Below are 21,968 nucleotides of genomic sequence, written 5' to 3' on the forward strand. Positions count from 1 at the left end.
CTTGAGCCGATAACCTGCGCCGATTAATGATTATTCCGCATCAGAGCTCTGCAGTCTGGCTTTGCTGCTGTTTTATTTGGTGGCTCAATTCTGTGCACATAGGCCACATACTCACCCTGAACAATGCGGGAAGGACTAAACCTTTATTTCAGATTGCTTCAACACAGTCCAGTGTGGTCCAGGGAAGAGAGAGCACTTATTGTCCACTAAGGACTTTGCCACATTCATTTGAGGAGCAGCCTTTTCTCATTATTAACAGACACACTAAACGATGGGCCCCAAACAATACAGAACAGATCCCTTTATGCGCACAAGTGCTCAACATTTCAGCAACCACTGTGTGCCCTCCACCACTCCCTCTTCTTTTTAGATACCTGCACATAAGTGAAAGATGTGGAGGACACAAAAGATATCCTCAACTTTCCTTTTCTCCCATTCTGTGAAACGGGCCCATTTTAAAGCTTTTATATGTGCAAAGCCTCTCATTAACTCTGCTCATGCTGCCTCCCTCGGCTTGCCATCGCTTAAGTACTGGGTGTTGTAAAAAAGCTACCAATTAGTCACTCATCAGCTCCAATTAGAGGAGACAAAGCCTGAGTAAAGATAACTCAATGAGAGGGAGAGGTGGAAGGGTGAGGGCCGCCTGTGTGTGTGTGTGCGTTTTTGTGCACGTCCTCGCATAGGTGTGTGTTTGTGTACATGTGTGGAGGCCGGGGCCGGCACAACATAGTTTTTAATCATTGAATTGAAGAACTTGTGGCCATTCAGTCTGACCCACTGCGGCACAGGTCCATTCACTCTCCAGGCTCCTCAGCGGACCCTTTTCTCAGGGCCAAGTGTTGTTGTGCTGGGAAGACCGGCCCCCCAGGAGTCCCAGAAAGAGAGCCATTCAATCCTCTCTACCTGTTTGCAGCATATAAAGCACTTAGGCGCAGGCCGATCTCTCATTATTGTCTCCTTCACTCTCAATGCTTCCTTAAACTTAGGCCTCAACAAGAGCAGGGCCTTTTAGAGGGGGAAATAGGGGATGTATGTTAAGGGGGTGCCTTTCGCCTCATTAGAATTGAATTTGCACTGTCTTGTAATTACGTTGAAGGACAACAATGTATTTTTTCTTCATAATCTTCGCTGAATAGAAGATTTTTGGGGCAGTTAATTTGCTGCCCACAGTAATCATTAATTAATGAATTGGGTAACACTAATTTTCTCTATGCTGCCTCTCTCTGTTTGTTTCGCCCATCTGTTTTCAACAGTTCTGGGCAGCCGCTACTAATAAAATTACCTCATTAAGGCCTTTATCGCAGCACAGTAACTCACTCATTCATTCGCTATCAAACATTTTCTTTGGCAGGGGGGCTGGGTGTGTGTGTGTGTGTGTGTGTGTGTGTGTGTGTGTGTTCCCATTCACTGTTGCATCTTTTTGTGTGGTAGTTCTAAATAATGAGGGGGACGAGCAGGGAGATATAATTAGGAACAAGGGGGCACTTCAGCAAATATTTGAAATCTTTTAAGGCTCGTCCTTGTACGACGGTGATTAATTACTTCCAGAAGGGATACTGGAGAAATATATTGCCAAGTTTTTTTTGTCTTTCTTCTGTCTTCTTCTGGACAAGATGACCCCAGCTTGTTAAAAGGATGTGCACAGGACGTTAATATCGGTCCCTCTTTAATCAAATCCAAATTATGACATGTACTGTTCTCTGAAAATGGGCTCATTGTAAAACAAATGCACAACATGTAAACAATGATGTAGTGTTTAATGAAGGTGGTGGCACCAGACTGTGATTAGATGTAACTCTGGGCACGTCCCGAACAAGTGAACAAATCTGGTTTTGTTTTTTGTGAATGATATTAATGATGGTGATTGAGAGGGTGAAACTATTCATACTTATCACAGTACTGTAGCCAACAAATAATTTAATTTTACTTTTATTAAATGCATTTCAAAATGTGCATACGAAAAAGAAATAAAAAGGTTAATCAAGGTGATTTACTTGCTTCCAGGAACAAAATGGTTAAAATAATGACTCTAACAGGGGCAGGTCAACCTTTGAGAGAAAGATATTGACTATTGTTGCGTAAAAACAACTAGTGTCATTGAGTCCTAAAATAAACAAGAAAACACAGATTAGCCATGCTCAGTGAACATTCCCACAAAGCTTTATTCATGATTGTGTTTTGATTATCTTCATGTGCTTTTCTGTGAACGACACAGCAAAGTTTAATGAGTTCAGTGAGCACTGTGTGCAGGCTGTGATCACTCAGAGGACTGGGCATGGCTGAGACGTGGCTGCCACCTAGTGGACAGAGAGGATCCCTACATGCAGCTGCACTGTTCATCAAAAGGAAACTGAGGAAAAATCCCAGAAGCCACCTTTTTTTTCCAAAATGAAAAATGGCAGTACACCTCTTTTAAAAGAATAAAAGCATATCAATGTGATTAATATGTGGCCTCTAGTGGCTGCTAACGTCTACTGCAGCTTCTTCTTTCCTGATGCTGTCAGATTCCCTTCATTCTGGTGCAATATCTACACATTCAAACCTGTGCGTTATGATTATTTTGTACATTTCACCCTATTCAGGACTTTTGGGGTCTTTTGGACCCCCAGGCCATTTGGTTTAGGTGACAGGTTACTACCCACACATGGAAGAACCAGTACTTATGGGTATTTTCTTGTTATTTTTTTCTTCTGATGTTCCTCACATTGTCCTCTTTGCTGCTATAACACTGCAAATGTGCCCACTGTGGGAATAATAAAGGCTTTTCTTATGTAATAAAAGAAATTTCGCACTCATTGCCTTCTAAATGTAACGTTTCTTCCTAATAAGGAGCTGGTGTGCGACAGTGGTGTGTACTTTGACCTTTTCATGTTTGTGCAAAAATACCCAACATTGTATTTTGGTTGTATTGTGCGACAAAATGCACAACAAACAAACCTATAAAAATAAGCATTGATAGCCAAAAACCACTAAACAAACTGTAATGCTGACAAGGCTTAATTAATGGATACAATGTGTAAATCCCAATATAAAACACAATTAGCGATCTCACTTGGCAGCTGTGATGAAACACGTCACTCTGCCGTGGTTGTTGATGAAGTCCTCACATAAAAGCCTTGGACCACTGCTGGCGCTTGAGCCAATTTTACTGCACGGTTATGTTAGTCGTGATAATAAAGATGAAATCACCTTGTTTTGGACACCTTCCCAAGATTGTATCTGTAACTTCTCTTCTTCCAAATAAAGACAGAGTGAGATTAATATGTTATGAGTAAGAGAGACAAAGGCCAACTTAAAAGTTTATGACTTCAGAAAAGGCTGTACTGCGTCCAAAACCCAGCTGGAAGCCCAACACACCTCTAACTTCTTCCTCGCCAAGCAAGTTTAGTCGCTTCCAGCTTTGATTTCACGAAACTTTTTAGTAGGCAGATCAGAGTCAAACTTGTGTGGACAATAGTAACAAATAAAGTAACGTTACACTGCGTAATCTCATTAATGTTGGCAGATAAATCATGTTTAGGGAGGCGTTTTCAAAAGTAAACAAGCTTTTTGAACATATTTCACAAGGCCAGACAGAGTTAACATTTCACACTATAAGCTTTTAAGACATCAAAGACGCACTTTATTTTGTTTACAGAAAGAAATAATTATTTCTGTTGCTGGATGAGCTGCATTATGAGCCAAGATATGTGGGGTTTTTTTGTGCTGAGGCTTTATGATTCTGGCGTATTCCACTCAATCAGTGCTTAAAAAACAAGCTTGTCTTTGCAGTGATTATGCAAAATTTTGCTCACATAATTAATCTCCTCACTGACCTCAAGGTGAACCATTTTCTCCAGCCTTGAAAAAACTGCACTACATATTTTTTGAAGTTGCTGGTATTTGTGTGACTAACATTTTTATTTATTGAGCCAAATTCAACATTTATTTCCATTACAGAAGCCAATGTTTCTCATGTCCTTACATCTGTAGTTGTATTTTTTTGTAGGGTTTCTTGGCGTTTCTGCTGTTTTTTAGAAAGTGATATTAGAAAGAGACAGGGAAGGCAGGAGATTGGAGGATAGGGGATAACATGCAGTACATGGTCCAGGCTGGATTTGAACCCATGTTGCTGCAGTAAGGTCACACGAAACTTTGCAATGCTGACATTATACTTTCTTTTTTAGCCAAGAAGCCAAAAGAATAAATACAAATCTAATTGTTTTTAGATTTTGATTAAAGGTACTGTAACAACACTAACCACTGCTTCCCCTCTTTGGCAGGGACAAAGTCGCCCTCTGGTGGAGAACACACTCACAACAGAAACTCACTAAACTGTCATCCACACAGACATCCAACAGCTGCAGGCGTCCAGAGGAAAAGATGGCCTGAGTTTTCTACACATAATTTAAAATCAGATCAGATATGCAGCCGACTTAACAATCGCTGGAAAGCATAATCGCTCGCACTATAGAAACTCTGGGTTGACCGTTTCCTGCTGCTGACAATTTTAGGAACTTTAAAAAACAATTGGCGTCACTAGACTTAATTAATGGAATGAGACCAACATCCTGCTTTGCAGTCGACATTAATACTCTTAATTCTTTACAGCTCGCCACTTCTCACCACATCCGCGACATGAACGATGCTATCACCAGACTCACAAACTTAAGCGGCTTGAGGGAGCAGAGAAATCGGTCAGGTTGTTATTTGTGTGGTTCATTCAGTGCATTGAGTTTAAACATGCATTATTGTTTTGCAGAATTCATTTGAAGTCTTCACACAGTGTCACCAACACCTGAAATTACCGGAGCTGAAACAATTAATTGATAAATTAGACGGAAAGGTAAACAGCAGCTATTTGGGTAATGGCATTTCACTTGTTTTTCCAAGCAAGAACAATTAAAAAAGCAAAAAAATTCTTGGGTTGCAGCTCCTCAGACGTCACAATTTGCTGCATTTGTGCATCACATATACTAATAAGTTGAGTGTCTTTGGCTTTTGGACATTCGATCAGAGTAAACAAGACGACTGGAGCAAAGCTGTAACAGTAACTGTGCATTTTTTCTCTTTTTTTCTTGACATTTCAATAATTCATTGATTCATTTTTAAAAATCTACATAATGGGCTGCAAGGTGGCGCAGTTGGTAGAATTGTTGCCTCGCAGCTAGAAGGTGGAGTTTGCATGTTCTCCCTGTGCAGTGTGGGTTCTCTCCAGGTTCTCCAGCTTCCTCCCACACAGTCCAAAAACATGTTGAGGTTAATTGTTGATTCTAAATTGTCTGTAGGTGTGAATGTGAGTGTGCTTGGTTGTCTGTCTCTAAGTGTAGCCCTGTGATAGACTGGTGACCTGTCCAGAGTGTCCCCTGTCTTCACCCTGAGTCAGCTGGGATAGACTCCAGCCCCCATGACCCTGGTGAGGATGAAGGTGTAGAGATGATGGATGGATGGAAAATCATTAGCTGCAGCTCTAAAACACTGCTGCTCATCAAATAAGGGTGAAAACTACAGAGAAATTATTAAAGGTCAGCAATGCAAGTATTCTTTTTTTTTATTACTTTGAGTTATAGATGAGGACTAAATGTTTTAGGGGTCAAAACAAGTTTAAATGCTCCAATCCAACATTTGTATGACTTTAATGTTGCCTGTGAATTCAAGCACACTTCATAAATTGATGTGTTTGGATACTGGCTGGATTACTTTCTTATACAATTTATATGAAATAGTTCAGCGTCATAAAACCATGAGAGACATTTTAATGAGAGACTTGTTTAATGTGCTGTGAAGGAACAATATGTTTCTGAAAATATACAATTTATAAAAACATGCATGGGCACAGTCTCGTTTTTGTTTTAAAAATAGTCACACATAATCTCGTACATGGATCATACAAAAATAAACATCTGCCATCAAACAGTACATTCTTTTTAAAAACAGTTAAATAAAAAAAAAAAGCAAACCACTTCAACATTTACACCTGACATAAAGTATTTAGGAACCCCCTCTTTCCAGTCTGTTCAGTCTGTTCTCTCTCGTGCCGGTTTCCTCTTCCTGTTCCTCTTGGAGCCCGTTCGAGTTGAAGGTTCCTTATAGTCCTCACCTGAGCCTGTGTCCAGACTGTCCTGGCTGTCCCTCCAGCTGTCGGGGACCACGGGGAAGTCCTCCGGAGAGTGAATCTGTCGACCGTACACTTTGCTCTGCAGGTCTGCGATGTCGTTGCGGATGTCCGCCATCAGCAGAAGCAGGAAATCAAAGGAGCCTGGAGGGCCCTGGAGGTCAAGTACAGCGAAAAGAAGGAGGGATTTAAAAAAAAAAATCTTGCTAATTATTTATGGAAATCTAATTAGGATCAATTCCACATTTAGATAATGTGAGGATTTAATTAAAAGATGGCATTTATTTACTCAGTAGCCACAGAGGAGTTTATCGCAACAGGGATCCAGCTGATCAATGGACGGACTGCTGGCTAATGAGCTCATAAATTGTTAATGTCAGCACCGGCATCAGTGTTTATCTAAGGGGATAATGCTTACTCTGTACAAGATAATATTTAGTTTGAGAGTGATAGTATCATCAACTGTTGTTTAATGTCCCCAGTAGCCTGCTTTTCAGCCGTGCTTCACTTCCACTATGTGGTTATGGACGGTAGTAGCAGGTTACAATCGGTATAGATAGAGCCTTAGTCTTACTGGTGGTCCAGCAGGCCCAGGAGCTCCTCGATCCCCCTGAGGAAACAAAACAAATATTTAGTTAAGATGAGTTACAGTGGAGGTAAAAGCACGAGAAGAATTCATAATAGTCTACTTAGGGAGCTTGAGGAAGAGAGAGAAAACTGAGTTCAGGATAAGAGTAACCACAAGATACCTAATGGATTAAAACGGTGAACACATCATTTTAAGAAAACACATACTGTGGAATATTAATATCTGATTCTACTTTGTAGTATTTCCTTAGCCAATTAGGGGGTAGTTTAACTTTTTTGGAAACTGCCTTGTTATTTGCTGTCTTGCTGAGAGAGCCATACTCCTTTCATGTCCCAGGAACTGATTAGCTGTAGCGAAGCATAAAAACAGGAATAAACAGCTAAAGAACATCTCTATAAAGTTCAAAAATACACTCTTCTAGAGCTCACTAACTAATATTTTAATCTCATTTATGTAATCTCAACACCCACCCACAATGTGAGGACACAAGTGGTGGCTTCACATGGACTTCAGTGCTGCAGCTACATCTTGTTAACCAGTAGCTGTGCCAGAGAGACACAGTTCCAGGACTTAAATCCTAAATACTGTGTCCAGTCTTGCATCACTAGAGAGCTGTCAGTGCCAGAGAATGGTCTCATTATCATTCTATCACACTATAGGGGAGCTTGTTTTTATTTCTTTGAAGCAATCACAATTGTCTTGGGCTGTACTAAGCCCAGGATGCAGCTATGGTGCCCCTGCAAAGTGACTCACAAAGAGGACAGCTTTGTCATTAAAATTACTCATTCATGCAAAAGACCCAGCAGGCCTGCCTTATTGCATGATGCAAATCCTAGTTCTAACTTTCCAGTGCATGGATTGCTGCTCGGAGGTTGTTGTCACCTGTAGCAAAAGGTATTTTGATGGTAACACAGTGGAAGGGGCTTGAAATGCACAGCAGAAAAGGCAGGCTTATATCAGAAGTCTATATCTGGTGAGTCAGAAAAGTGAAACCCCACAAATGCAGATAAAATGTGTTATTAATAGATGCTAGATGGGTTAGCTATTCCCCTTTCATCCAATGTCTATCCTATGCTAAGCTAACTGAACTCCTGCTGATGCTGCATATGGGACCCTGCCTCCCCAAAATTACATGATTTGCAACTGAATTCTCAATAATGTTTTAAAAGAAATGCAATTTTGTTTTGAAATAAACATATTTTCTCCCTGAAAGGTAAGACTGTGACATAGCAGAAAAAGCTTCCAGTTTGAAAGAGCCACAAAATTTGCAAAGGAGGTCAAATAGCGGCATAAGACAGCAAGCAGCCTTTTGAACCCGGAGACTTGTTTTTTTTTGACAGTTATACTCAGAGTTCCTTAATGTTTTCACTCATTTTTTACTTTTAGTTTTCAGCTGCTGTGTGCCTAGTTTTTGGCACCAAAATTGCCTGCTTAGGTTTTAGAAAATGTCATGGTTTTGGTTAATATATGGCGCTTTAACAACATGTTTGAAGTTTTTCCTTCATTTTTCCAGTTACCAGGGTAATGAGTCTTGCTCCATCTAATATATGACTGGTGTTTCCAAAAGAAGTAACAGTAGAGCGATAAAATAAATGGCAGTCATGTTGATATGAAATATATTTCTGATACGTTACAAACAAACCTAATCTGGTGGAAAATACGTTTCCATCAGAATGCAGTTTAGTTGTATGGCGACATAATCGGAGAGACGGGGCAGGCACATGGAGGCTGAAACTGTATCGATCTTCTTACTAACTGTCAACAAGATGGCAAATGAGTTTATATCCTTAAGTGTAAATCTATTCCTTCAAGAAACTGCATCCTGTGTACGACATTGTACACCGTAGCTCGACTGTTTAGTATAACAGCAGCGTGTTGATTTACAGTAGCACGTACACATTGATCTGACTACTCTGGTTGTTAGCCCGGCTCAGGGTCACACTGGGGCTGTGAGTGTTTTGGCAGGTGGTTTAGATTTGTTACTGAGAGACAGATTAGCATTAACCTCCAATCTATCCACACAAACATCCCAGCTGTAGCGGGAGAATACCGACGTGCTGTGTCAATAAAGCAGATGCACCTAAGTCGTTCCATACGTTCAGTCCGCAGGCTGAGCAAACAGAGTGAAGGATCCAAGAGCCAAGTCATGTTTGCAAATCATAGGTGAGGTTTTTATGATTTTAATTTGAGTTTTTTTTTAAAAATACCATCAGAATCATACTCCTGTCTGCTTACAGTCCCCTTTAGGTCAGATAATATGTCAGAACAACCTCAACCGGCTGCTCATACTGCAGCATCACAAAGCTTCAACTTCACACTGAAATCAAAGTGAGCACCTCACCGACCTGCCGCACTCATCACGGTCGAGGTCACATCAGAGACTTGACGGGTAGCTGACTTTTATTCTCACAGGCTTTTGCTTTGTGACTAATCTTAGTAACAAGTGCCCCAGTCACAAATGATAATCATACATTTGTTTTATTTCCACTCGCAACAACAACAATTCAACACACCCTTCAATTAATTCAAGTACGTACTAGAGCCGGCTTTGTCAAACTCAGCTGCAACTGCTTCAAACACACCACACAAGTGACCTCAGCTGCTCTTTGATTTTTTGATTTTTTTTGTCTATAAATATTGCAAAAGTGGGGGGAAAAAATATGGTGATGTCTGCAGAAAAACGGAAAAAATGCTTAACAAATCTCACTGTCACCAGGATGTAATCTGCATTATGTCTCCTTTTGTCTCAGACTTAACCATCTGCTGGAGCCTCCTTCTTGTTTAACACTTTGCCTAAGGCTTCCCAGGGAGACAAAGCTGAGAAAAACATTCCAGCCAGCCTTTTGAAAAATGGTTACCACCTCCAGTCAGCCAATCTAAAGGTACTGTTCACAAATTCCATGAGATTTTCCAGACAACAGTAATATCCCAGAGGTATCCAGAGTCTCCCACTAGTGGTCTAGAAGTCGTTACTGGTTTACCACTTAATATTATAGCTATTGACAAAGAGCTGGCATTGTGAACTGAAACAGTTCTCACCAAGGATGTTGACGAAATTGATTTGCAGCAGAGAAAAACCACAATCAATTGAAAAGACCAGTGATAATGTGTGATCTCAAGATGTTACCAGCATTCAATAATCTGACAAAGCTACACATGCATGTAATAACACTGCAATACTTGTGTTTGCATTGTAGAGAAAACTGTGCAAACTGCGGTTTGGCAAAACCAGCTTTGTCCTGTAACAACTTGTAACTTGCGGTTTAGTAATCCTATCATCTGCTTGGACAAACTCTCCCTTTGCAGCATCCAGGTGAGGATTTGCAAGTATCCTGGCACCTGCCTTGTACTTTTCACTGTGTACAAATCTCAAGAAGCTGAGAAACAATTAAGGTATTGAGAAATTTAATTAAACTGACATGGTTTTGGCAAATGCGTCTATAGTTGCACCAACTTAAGTTACTTCCCTTTAAGTGAGATCAAAGAGTGATATCAGTAACTCCTCCTTCTGTGTGAGTGGTACTTTCCTGGATAGGTTGACTAAAGAGAAAGTTATATTTCCAAATACACAGGAATTAAAATATTGGGTAACAAAAAAAAGAAGCATCTGAGCTCACCTTTAGGCCATCCTTTCCTGGTGCTCCTGGAGAACCCTGTTAGATAAAAAATGTAGTTCATATATACAGCAGAGGTGAGCACACCATTGTTAAATAACACATAAATGTCAAACCATCAAAAAACCTTTCAACAACTGCATTATTTTCAAAATTGACATGTACAGTATCTCCTCTTACGAATACTCAAAAACAAATACTTTAAAAGACTTGACTAAAAATACAGGTCCAAAAGCAGAAACTAAACTAGAAACTAAAAATCCAACAGAAGTCAGTACATCTGTGATCCCACATATGATCTCCAATTACCCTTGCTTGCTTCAGCACAAAACCACAAGATTATAATAACGTGTATCAATATAAGTCTGATCATTGTTGGGAACATCATCTTTAAACAACCTGGCCAACACTACCACAGTGAATGCATAGACCTGACAGTGATAATATGGGGCTGCTTGAGTGCAAAAGGTGTTTGGAGGATGACATTTATAGATGGCACCAAGAATGCCTGTGGATATATCAAAATACAGGCTGACAAGATGAATCTGTCTGCAGGAGCTTGGCAGATGAGGAATATTCTGGCATAAAAGCGATCCAAAACACACTGCCAAAATCACACAAGAGTTTCTGAAGAAGAAAAAAAGACACGTATCATGCCAATAAATAAAACCAATAAAACACCTTTGGCGTATTTTAAAGGGCAAGACAGGGCAACCCATCCAGCACGGAGCAACTGATAGGAAATAGTCTAGAAAGGATATGAGGTATTGGAAAAATAAAAGATTTGAATCGTACAAATGAACACTGCACAGAGAAGTTCCTACTATGGGGCCTGTATTCTGAATCATTTGACATTTAGGTGATATTGCACATCAGTGTTTTCATTCTGTTGTTAATTTTTATGCATATGAGTCATTTTAGTTCAGATTCAGAGGACTGTTTACTGTAACTCTGATGTCGATAAGCATGTTCCTGTGTTGGCCTGCCAGCGCACAACCCCCTGATGTTTCTTGCACCGAACAAAAAAATGTCCCGAATTCAGTGTTTTCACGGGAAAACAATTTAATGAAACTCCTTCTGAGTACAAATCTGTCATCTTCATCATGCTCCATCAAAAGAGATTAACTAAGATTAACTTGCCTCCAGGTCATTTCTGAGTGACTTCAGATCGATGGTGGTGAGCGCTTTGATCTCCTTTCGTGGGATAACGATCTTTAAAGAAGTGTGAAGACATCGTATAGGGAGCAGAGCCAATATTTAGATCATTACTAAGAGTCGGAGTCACGCAGTCATCGTCTGTGAAACTCTGACATGCAGTCAAAAACATGTGACCCGGTGGCCAAACCTCATGGCTGCGCTCAGATTTTAATCAGGTTTTTGTGTGAAGAGACGACAACACCCTCTTAGTCAGACCTCAACAGCATGTCCACTGATTAAATGGATTAACAGGCCGGGAAAATAAAAAAAAAGTTGTGAATTAAAACACACGTCCAAATGTCAAACACTGCACACGCTCGCACAAAACATTTCCATGACTTCAGATTTTAGACTTAGGAGAATTTCCTGCAGACATACCTTACATAGCTGCTACTTGCCAAACCCTAACTTTAACCTAAACCTACATTAATCCTCATCTTAAATCTCTTCACCTTAAAATTTAATGGTTTACATTACATTGTCCCCATAAACAAGACAAGTCACTATAAACAGATTGATGTCCCCACAACATGAGTAACGTCAACCCGCCGTACCAGACTTCTTGGCGTATCGAAGCTTGTCATATGACTGATTGCGGTTGTCGATAGTCTGATTTATCAATAGCGAGACTGTATAAACACCTTTAATGACCTTTGTAAAGTAGAAAAATGTCTCAATGGCCACATCCTGCACATTCTTGATTCAGATCCCACACTTCAACACACTCGCAGGCAAGACCGAGCGCTGCACAGGAACACCGCCAGCCAAAGAAAACAAGTGAAGCTGTAAATGGATTCAGTCCTCTCTGTTGTTATTACCATAACCATGTGTCATCCTTTTTCACCTTGCAAAAATTAGGGCCTTTAAGAGGGCGCGTGATGGGATGTGTTTTGTGCCTCTCCCGGGGCCTGTCTCACAATGCAGGGATTACTGAATTACCGTAGAATTTCATAATTTATGTTATAAATTTTGTGAGCAAAAATCCTAAAGCCCATAAAATCTGCTGCATAGAGAAAAGTAGAAAGAGAATTTTCAGGTTTTACTGCTTTTCATACTCATTTGGCAATGCTACCGTGTGACACGGTGCAGAATAGTGAAGCCGTTATTAATAAAGCAAAGATTGTGTAAGAGAGTGGTGCAGATCATTCATAGGTCGGCCACAGGTCACAGTCACAACACATACATTGATACTTTCTCATTTAGAGGCCTGTGATGTTATACATGAGGCATATGTGCAGTATATAGGATCAGATAATACAATGTGTGTGTGTGTGTGTGTGTGTGTGTGTGTGTGTTTTTTACTGTGAAGAAACACTATGCAGTCGTCCTCAAAAGTATTCATCCCCTCCCATTAAAGAAAAGACAAAATTCACAATAGTCACTCAAATAACTAGAAACTGAAAAAAGTAATAATAAATGAAAATTTGCTAAATTACAATTTAGTGAAATAAGACATTACTTTTGAATTGTGGTTGAAAAGAACAATTAAAAAAAACAAAACCAAAACTGTCCCGGATAAATTAGAGCACTTTGCTGATGAGCAGTGGGCTAAAATCAAAATAGCTGTCAACAGGTGCAGAAGTTTGACTGAGAGTTACAGAAAACACTTGATTGCAGTGATTGGCTCAAAGGGTTGTTCAACAAAGCACTAGTTCACAGGTCCCATCATGCTTCTTTAAAAAAAAAATTCTGTTGAACCCCAATTCAAAAGCAATTCCCTGATTTTCATTAAATTTTATTTATTTATTATTACTTTTGTCAATTTCAACTTATTTCAGTGACACCTGTTTTTTTTCATCTTTAATGGGAGGGTATGAATACATTTGAGGACGACTGTATATTAACTCACCACAGGTCCTCGAGGGCCCCGTTTGATGTGCTGCAGATCTGGTGTGGGTCCAATGGGTCCCATCAAGCCCCTGGGACCAGGCAGGCCGGGGGGTCCCAACAGTCCAGTGAGTCCTGGAGGGCCTTCTGGTCCTGGATCTCCTAAAGTATTGCAGACTGCTGTTAGAGTGTATACGATGACAGATTAAATGCTTTTAACCATGCAGGCAGCTCGGCTCTAGCTATGGCCCTGCTGGTCAGTCAGGTAATTCAGTTTTTCACAAACAGACGTGATCACATGGCAGCAGTACTGGCCTCCCTCCCATTTCAGGACATTTAAAAGACTTTATTGCTTGTTTTTGAGGTTTAAAATGGTTCGGTGCCGCCTTATTTAGCAGAGCCCTCATATCATCACACGGAGCACTGAGGTCGATCAGCCAGATACTCGTGTTTGCTCTGAGATCCAGGCACAAAAATAGAGGTGATCGATTCTTTACAGTGGCTGCTTCTAATCCCTGAATGAGTTTACCTTTCCATGTGAGACCTGCTCAGACTTTAAAAACCCACCTCTTCTATTTGGCATTTGGTTCCAGCAGAGCTCGACGCTCTGCCTTCATCCCCTATTGTGTTGTATCTTTTATATTTCATGATGTTATTGTCTTGTCTTCTTTCAGATTTGTCTCTCAGTCGATGCATTTTTATTGAGTTTTACTGTCTGCTATTTTAACTGTACAACACTTTGGTTTAAACTCGCTGTTTATAAATGTGCTCGACAATTAAATTTGACTTTGACATTCATAATTCCCACATTATGAATTCTAATGACTTTGGCGAGCTGCTGATATTTCCTCTGGTGTCACGATGGGGTTGACATTTGTGATTCTGAATAAAATGTCTTAACTGTAGGACAGTTCACCCTGAAATATGGTGCAGATATTCTCCTTCTCCTCGTGATGAATTAATTATCAGAACTTTTGTGATCCTTTAATTCACCTTCAGGTCAAACTTTTTTATTTGCTCAATATGTTTACAATGTGTTTAATAGTGATTATCAAATATTAGCACACCAACACACTTAACCAAGATGGTGAACATGCTAAACATTATGTCTGCTAAACATCAGCATGCTAGCAATTAAATTTATATACACAAGTGCCTAAATACAGTCTAACACATCTGTAGATTGTTAACCTTTCTTCCCATCGTCACGTCTGGATGCAAGCCAGTTTCTTACCCCTTTTTTTTTTGCTTCACTTTTCTTACCTGGAGGTCCAGGAGAACCTGGAGGTCCTGGTAAAAATATAGGTGACGTCAGTATTTTCTCACTCGTCATCTGCTCGGGGACGTCAGCACTGTTAGACAGCAACACCATCTGGAAAAACGTGCGAACGAAAGTAAATGATGAGTGTGAATGTGTCTGAATGACGTTGTTTTTTACTTTAATTTGGAAATGATATAAAACACCCAAATGCCTGACTGCGCAATTTCATCTTTTAGCGCCGAAAATAGTTTCACATACAATGATTCACAAAAGTCTGCACTGTCAAACCGGACAGGAAAATTACACACCGGAGGGCCAACATCAAGTAAAATTATGCAAAAATGTTATACCCTGTCAGAGATGAAAGCTGATCTCCTATCTGCTCCACAGTACAAGCTGTAACCCAGCCAGATGGAAGGCCAGGCAACCCCTCTGCATTATTCAGCATGACCAGGAGAGCTCCTGCTCTGTATGCTAAGTGGCATCCTTGGGCAAAGTTATCTTTGATCTCTGTGTAACATCATGTGGATGTGGCAATCCCAGTGGGGAACACGTGAAAGGCCTCGCTAAGCTGCGAGGGCCTACAAATCAGAATTCATGCAAGTCCTAGGAGCATATGTCCACACACACACACACACACAGAGCGAGCGAGGTCGTGGTTCACCTGCTGATCAGTAGGAATTATGCAAGATTGTAGCCTGTGACCTTGGAAGCAGGTGTTTGAACCGAGGCCGCTTCCTAATTTCCAACTCTAACCTCTCTGTGACATGAACAAATGAGAATATATTTCCTCATTGGCTGTAAAATATATCTAGTAGGCAGCACATGGAGTATTTTCATATTGTTTTCCTCTGCATAAATACAGTATGGCTCCACCTCGACCACACAGCTGGAAGCGATATATCATGTGTTAAAGTGGAAGGTGTTGAGTGCAACTGTTGACAGACTCGTGCTCTGATAGGTGCAGACGGCTGCAATTACAAAGCGGGAAACGTAACCCCGCTGCTGGGTTTTTACATAAACTGCCCACCAATATACGCTTATGGACAAAGAATTCCCCTCCGCCCTCTGCTATACATAGAGGAAATTTTTTCAGCCTCGTTTTTTTTTATTAGGGAATAAAGTGCTATAATGTGTCCCTGGAGAACTGTAAAGATCTGCCTGCTGTTGTTTCTGCAATGCAGTCAGGTATGGACTCCTCAGAGGTACAGCGAGACCTTTAGGCGGTGATAAAGAAAAGAAATAGTTCTGCGGATGTTTACATTCAGCCCAATAAAGAGGTGTGTTTAATGCATGACTGGACTTTTCTGCTGAGCCTTTTTGTGGTCAAGCATAGCAAACTAGAAACGTACAGATTGGAGATAAAAGCAGCGTCATGGTGCATGTAAACCCAAAGCATTTAATTTGATTTTTTCAAGATAGATGTTTTCTGTGGGACCTTCGGCGTGACCTTCCTGTGTCTGCATGCACGTCAGGTTACTTTGGTGATGGCTGTCAGGGTGAACGTCTGTCTGTCTGTCTGTGATGGGCTGCTGCTGTGTCCCACTGCAGGCTGCACTCAGGCTCGACTCCCCGTGACATTCTAAACGCTAAAGCGGGCACAGCTGATGGACGGATGTTTTCTGTTACCACTCGGTGACTCTTTACCTTCTGTTTAAGCTGCAGGACCGACATCTTGATCTGGTGGAAGTCGTCACACGTGGCTGAGCAGGTTCCAGCATTCATGACATTATCGGACTTCTCAAAGAGATGCACTGCTGGGAAATGGGAAAAACATTGATGTTACCAGAAGATGTTTCTGTCAGGAAAGTGGCAGCAAAAGGGGAAAACATAGTTTCTCTGTTTTTGCTTGACTTATTTTCCATGTTTTGGGAAAGTCCTTCTTAACAAAGTTTACTTTGAACACCTTATTCAACACTGCGTTAAATCAGTCCTAAAAAAGGAAACACAACTGCCATGTCATGTAACATTAACATATATCATATTATATTAAAAGATCACCAAAATGACACGAGTTATCATGAACTAATCATGTGTGATGTGTGGTTGAAAAATAACCAAATCTAAGATTACATTTCAGGTATTTCATCAAAATCACTTTATTCTACATGTCTCATTTAAAAATGTGCCAAAAACGAACCATTTGCACTGAACAGATTCTTTGAAAAACAAAAAAAATCCTCAGCACAAGCTATTAGTGACTCAGTTGCAATCAAAAGTCAGATGACGAAAAAATTAGAGACTATTCGGCCTTTAGAAAATATTACACGTTGATTCTGGCTTGGTGATTAGCACTGGCGCCTCGCAGCAAGAAGATCCCCGGTTCGCATCCCGGTTAGGACGCCCAGGATCTTTCTGCGTGGAGTTTGCATGTTCTTCCTGTGCAGCGTGGGTTCTCTCTGGGTTCTCCGGCTTCCTCCCACAGTCCAGAACCATGTTGAGGTTAATTGGTGATTCTAAATTGTCTGTAGGTGTGAATGTGAGTGCTCTTGGTTGTCTGTCTCTAAGTGTTGCCCTGTGATAGACTGGTGACCTGTCCAGGGTGTCCCCTGCCTTCACCCTGAGTCAGCTGGGATAGACTCCAGCCCCCCCATGACCCTAGTGAGGATTAAGCGGTGTATAGATGACGGATACATGTTGATTATAATTTAAAATGGTTGTAAATGGTAAATAGCACCCTCACAGATCAATGGTGGCAGTAAAATAAGAAATCTAAAAAATTCAACTTTCATATTTGTGATTCCTGGCATCCTAACTGTGTCATCCTACACATTTTAGAGTTGCCTCTACTTCCAGTCATTGTCGTTCTGTTTCCACAGAAGTGCTGGATTTTATACTGCAGTTCAAAAATGAGCCCACAGAGACTGAAAATGTGAGAGGAGCAAAACACACCCAGTAACTGCCTGAAGTTCAGAGGGTTAAGTCTGTTCCTATAACATTACAACACAATAAATACTTTTGTCATTTTCAGCAATAAAAACACGGAGCCGCTTAAGTAAAAGCGAACAGTTTGGAGTTGGTTAGACGACAGCTTGATGGGTTTTTAAAACCTGTGCAAGCTAACAGACTGTTCAGGGGATGAGTGACTTATGCAGTGCAGACTAACTCTGCAACACTGTCCACTGAACCAGACGTCGGAGGGTGGTCTCATAAATGTGTCACACTCCAGGGGAAGTGCACAACTAAAATCAGAAGGAAGGCTTTGCTGGAGGTAACAAGGCGATTTAAGAGTATATTTCCAGAGCTGGTAGTAACTTCACGTCCTCTTTTTCCACCCACATCCACTCTCTGTTGTCTTTAAATCACATTAAAACACATTTAATCAATAAACTTGTACAATCCCAGAAAGGTAAAAACACGAAAAACACAGAACTCACTGGCTCTCCTGTTTTTGTCTTAAGTCTGTAGTCGAGTGGGCCCTAGCCTACACATGCATATATTTAATGGATGGGTGAATGTGTCTGGGCACTATTTTCCCCTCTGTATTACAAAGCAGCAGGAGGACAAGCCAGACCATGATTATATGCACTACAGTCTCTCACTCCCCTGCTTCTCCTGAAACGTTACAGTAGGTAATGGAAGATAAACTTATGGGAGGAAGTAACAAATCTGCAGCCCCTCAACGCTTCATTGGCAACCGAATCTGGGGCAAAAAAAAAAATGTTTTTATCGCCTCCACCAATTGTGTTTTCCTCAAATGCATCCAGCAAATCAGAAAACAGCAGGAGTCACGGGGGCAGCGGTATGTTCGGGAGACAGAACCGTTCTGACATGTACGAGGGGCAGCGATGTCTAATGACTACCATGTGTCTGGATTTGCAGAACCCCCTCCTCTGGTTCATTCTCACACACACACACACACACACACACACACACACAGCAATAACAATGTGCAGTCAGCTCCACATCACAGTCAGATGTGCCCTTGAATAACGGGAGAAGAAATGTCAGTAAAAATAGGATTCTCACCTCTCTCCCCCTTGGTGCATGTTTTCCTATCTTCTTCCAGGAAATAGCCTTTCTCACACTCACACCTGTAGCTCCCCACGGAGTTGACGCAGATCTGAGAGCAAGCTGTCGAGTTTTTGTCCGCACATTCGTCGATGTCTATATGTTGCAGTGACAGACGGGAGACGGCGAGCAGATTGAAAAAGGACAAAGTGGAAATTAGAAGAACTTAGACCCCATAACATGCGTGTGTACGATAACATCCAAAATGACTAAGGATGCATGATATATCGGCGACCATGTCGGTATCGGCCGATTTTTGCGTTTTTTCCCATATATCGGTATCGGTCCAACGAACAAATGTAGCCGATGTGAAAAACCGATGATTGTCTGACATTAGCGCCTTCGTCTCTACATTTGATATTGCTGCTATTTCACAGATGTTTTTACTTAAATGGTCCTGGACCTAAATGTTAAATATGTTTTTCTTTTGTTACGTAAGAGAGAAGACTATGTGGTCTAATTTGGGCTTCTTCTGAACAGTTTTCACATTCTCACAGTGCTTACTTATACTCATTTTTCGGTATGAACAAAAATTGAATATTGACATCGGTGATATCGGTTATCGGCAACATCATACATGTTAATATCGGATATCGGTATCGGCTAGAAATTTTAATATCATGCATCCCTGAACATGACCATAAAAAAGTGTCACTATCCCTAGTAAGTTTGTGTTTATGATTTTGGAATTTCTCACATAAACTGAAGAATTAAGTGAATCTTCAAGAGTTGGCAAAAATTCTACTAATTTTTAATGTAAACAAATGATTTTAAAACCAGCTGGATTGTCTGAGAAATACACTGTCACCAAACATACAACATTTTTTCTTCGCTTTTCTTGGAGATATGTGTGTTTTTGTAACTCGAGCAACTTTGTTGAAAAAAATATACAGTGTACATTGCATAATTAAGATCAACTGCCGGATTTAGCAAAAGGATTTTAAAATAAAAGCAAGAATTAATAATCCACATATATGACTGTAATATAAATATTTATACAGCTGTCCAGTTCATTCATTTAACTGTTATGTTTACATGATGGTAAACACTGAAAAAGGGTAAAAACTGATGTCGAAACACAGAAAATGAGACTGAAGGTTAAATAATGACATATGCCTCGCAGTTATTTTAATGCTGAGCAGGAACAAATTTAACTGATGATATCTATAATTATCTAAATTCACCTGTTACAGCATTTAATCATTATTTCAAAACCAACAAAACAAACAAGGCAACTGAACTATGCTTTCTGCTGCAGATGATTCCTTCTGAGTGCAGCATTATTTTTTAAATAGTTCAGTTTCAGACCATGCCAGTCGAGAGATTGTGCAAAATACTGAAGAACTACTAAACCTACAGTTGCTTTTCTTTACAAAAACGAAACAGAAGTGTCTTCTACCAGAGGGAAAAGACAAAACTACATTTTTACTCATTACAAATCTGACAACATCAAGCATCTCCTTGTGTCAGAAAGAACATTTATACTGATGTGATGCTGCACAAGGTCTCACCCAGACAGTAGGGCTTCTCTCGGTTTCTGTGGCGCTCGCGGTCGTAGCGGTATCCAGGGTAACAGGTGCACACCACCCGACCAAAGTGGTCCGTACACTGCTGCTCACAGGGGGCGCCGGCGCACACGTCATAGTCTGCAGAAGTAAATGCCTCATTAGCGTGAACAAGCCAAACCACCAAGAGGAATCTCACATCCATCTTCAGTCTCTCTCCCTCTCTCCCTCTCTCTCTCTTTTAAAAATTCAAAACAGACAACGAGAGAAGGGAAAGTGAAGTATTATTAGATATTTCATGACCTTATGGGACAGGAATAGCCCGATTTCCAAAACAATCATAAAAACACAGGAGAGACATCCAAACGGTTTTTCCTACCTTCAGGAATGCACTGGCCCAACACGAACTTGAAGCCCTTGCAACATTTCTTCCTGTAAAATATCAAATAGACATGAGGAGACGAACCCAAAATACTTTCACATTCACTTCACAGATCGTATATTTCTATACGACGCATGTAAGGTTTGACTTCATCAAGAATATGCTGCATGATTTGCTCTGTTTTTGCAATTGTGCTCGTGGGACGAACAGGGCCAGACGACACACACACACACACACACACAAACTACAGTCTGCAGGTCTCGTTGCTGTCTGGTCGTCTGCTGCATGTTGGGTCGTGTCTGATGACACTCCTCCGAACTGCGCTTCAAACCCCCCGCTGAGCCGACCGTGTGGCGAGGCTCCCATTTCTCTCCAAAACTTCCCGTCTCAATCCCTCGTTTCTGACCAAACGTTTAGCTCCACTCTTTATTTATCTCCTGTTTTTTCTGGCACATCAGCTCGTGTCACAAATTTTCCTTTTCACTTGGATACCCCCGATGCAATTCAATTTCAAAGAGGCAATGAGAAATGGCTTTTCCTAAACGCTGTAAAGCTGCAACAGGCAGAATCCTGGAAATGAAGAAAACAAGCAAACAAATGAAAACCTCTCGTCTTTCCAACTTCAAGTATATAAAGTATACTAAAGTTTAAACTGTTTTCCTGTCAAATACCAAGAATGAAATGAAACTAAAAGCAAATAAACAAGAAAATGGGCCAACTTCTCTGTTTTCTAAATATCTATTTCCACTAATAATTCAACGTAATGTGTTTTTTATTGTAAATTTGGTGTAATCATATGATTAGATTAAGAAAAAATACCTTGTTTTCTCATGTTGTTTTGGTTTAAAACAGAAAAACTGAAATAAAAAAACAATCACATGATTAAACCAAACCAGAAAACGAGCTGTTCTCCACTTTGTTCCACTTGACTGTCTTTCTGTTTTTTGGTTTTAAACAGAACGATGAAAAACAGGCATATTTTTTTGTATTTGACAGGAAAACAGATGATACTTTAGTAGTCAAGCAGAAAAGCCGTGCGGTTGACTAAGATCTTCTAAAGCCTGAAAGCTGAGCCAAGACGAGGTGCAGAAGTCGAGTTTGCTGGAATATGATGACAGAGAATTTCTGAAGAATGACTTTTCCATTTACACCATCTCATCCTTACTTCCCACATCCATGCTACGTTTAATTAATACCATCGCCATGACAACATTTTGTGTAGTATTTTATCACCATGAGTCACGTCATCTTCAGGTATTATTCATTTCTTGCTCACATTGGGTTCGAAAGAAAAGTGCTACCAGGTGTTGCTTTCAAACGGGAGATGATAAAACAATCCAATTACTCCATGAAATCACAGCAGTACAGTGCAGTCACACTTCTTTTGACAGAGATTACTCTGTAATGCTTTACAGATTTTATTCAGAAGCAGCTGATGGCAGAGACGTTCTCTGGTTAAAATTCTCCTTTGTTTGCTCCTGCACTTAG

At 40.5% G+C, this 21,968-nt stretch overlaps 1 protein-coding gene across 2 annotated transcripts in view; it reads right to left on the minus strand.

The window, feature by feature from the left end:
* Positions 1 to 5,732: 5,732 nt before the first annotated feature.
* ccbe1 (collagen and calcium binding EGF domains 1) overlaps positions 5,733 to 21,968 on the minus strand; it is a 42,717-nt gene continuing 26,481 nt past the window's right edge. The window contains exons 3-11 of one of the 2 annotated variants that reach the window (XM_008296616.1): positions 20,478 to 20,530; positions 20,105 to 20,239; positions 18,552 to 18,689; positions 16,230 to 16,336; positions 14,585 to 14,693; positions 13,344 to 13,483; positions 10,301 to 10,336; positions 6,669 to 6,704; positions 5,733 to 6,248 (exon numbers count right to left, since the gene is read on the minus strand). In XM_008296616.1, coding sequence (XP_008294838.1) covers positions 5,997 to 6,248; positions 6,669 to 6,704; positions 10,301 to 10,336; positions 13,344 to 13,483; positions 14,585 to 14,693; positions 16,230 to 16,336; positions 18,552 to 18,689; positions 20,105 to 20,239; positions 20,478 to 20,530 — 1,006 coding nt within the window. In that variant the 3' untranslated portion in view covers positions 5,733 to 5,996. Of the gene's footprint in view, positions 6,249 to 6,668; positions 6,705 to 10,300; positions 10,337 to 13,343; positions 13,484 to 14,584; positions 14,694 to 16,229; positions 16,340 to 18,551; positions 18,690 to 20,104; positions 20,240 to 20,477; positions 20,531 to 21,968 lie in introns of both variants that reach the window. The other variant, XM_008296615.1, reaches the window with a different exon arrangement.

Source organism: Stegastes partitus, unplaced genomic scaffold (assembly GCF_000690725.1).
Source record: "Stegastes partitus isolate 25-593 unplaced genomic scaffold, Stegastes_partitus-1.0.2 Scaffold1141, whole genome shotgun sequence".
Lineage (NCBI taxonomy): Eukaryota > Metazoa > Chordata > Actinopteri > Pomacentridae > Stegastes > Stegastes partitus.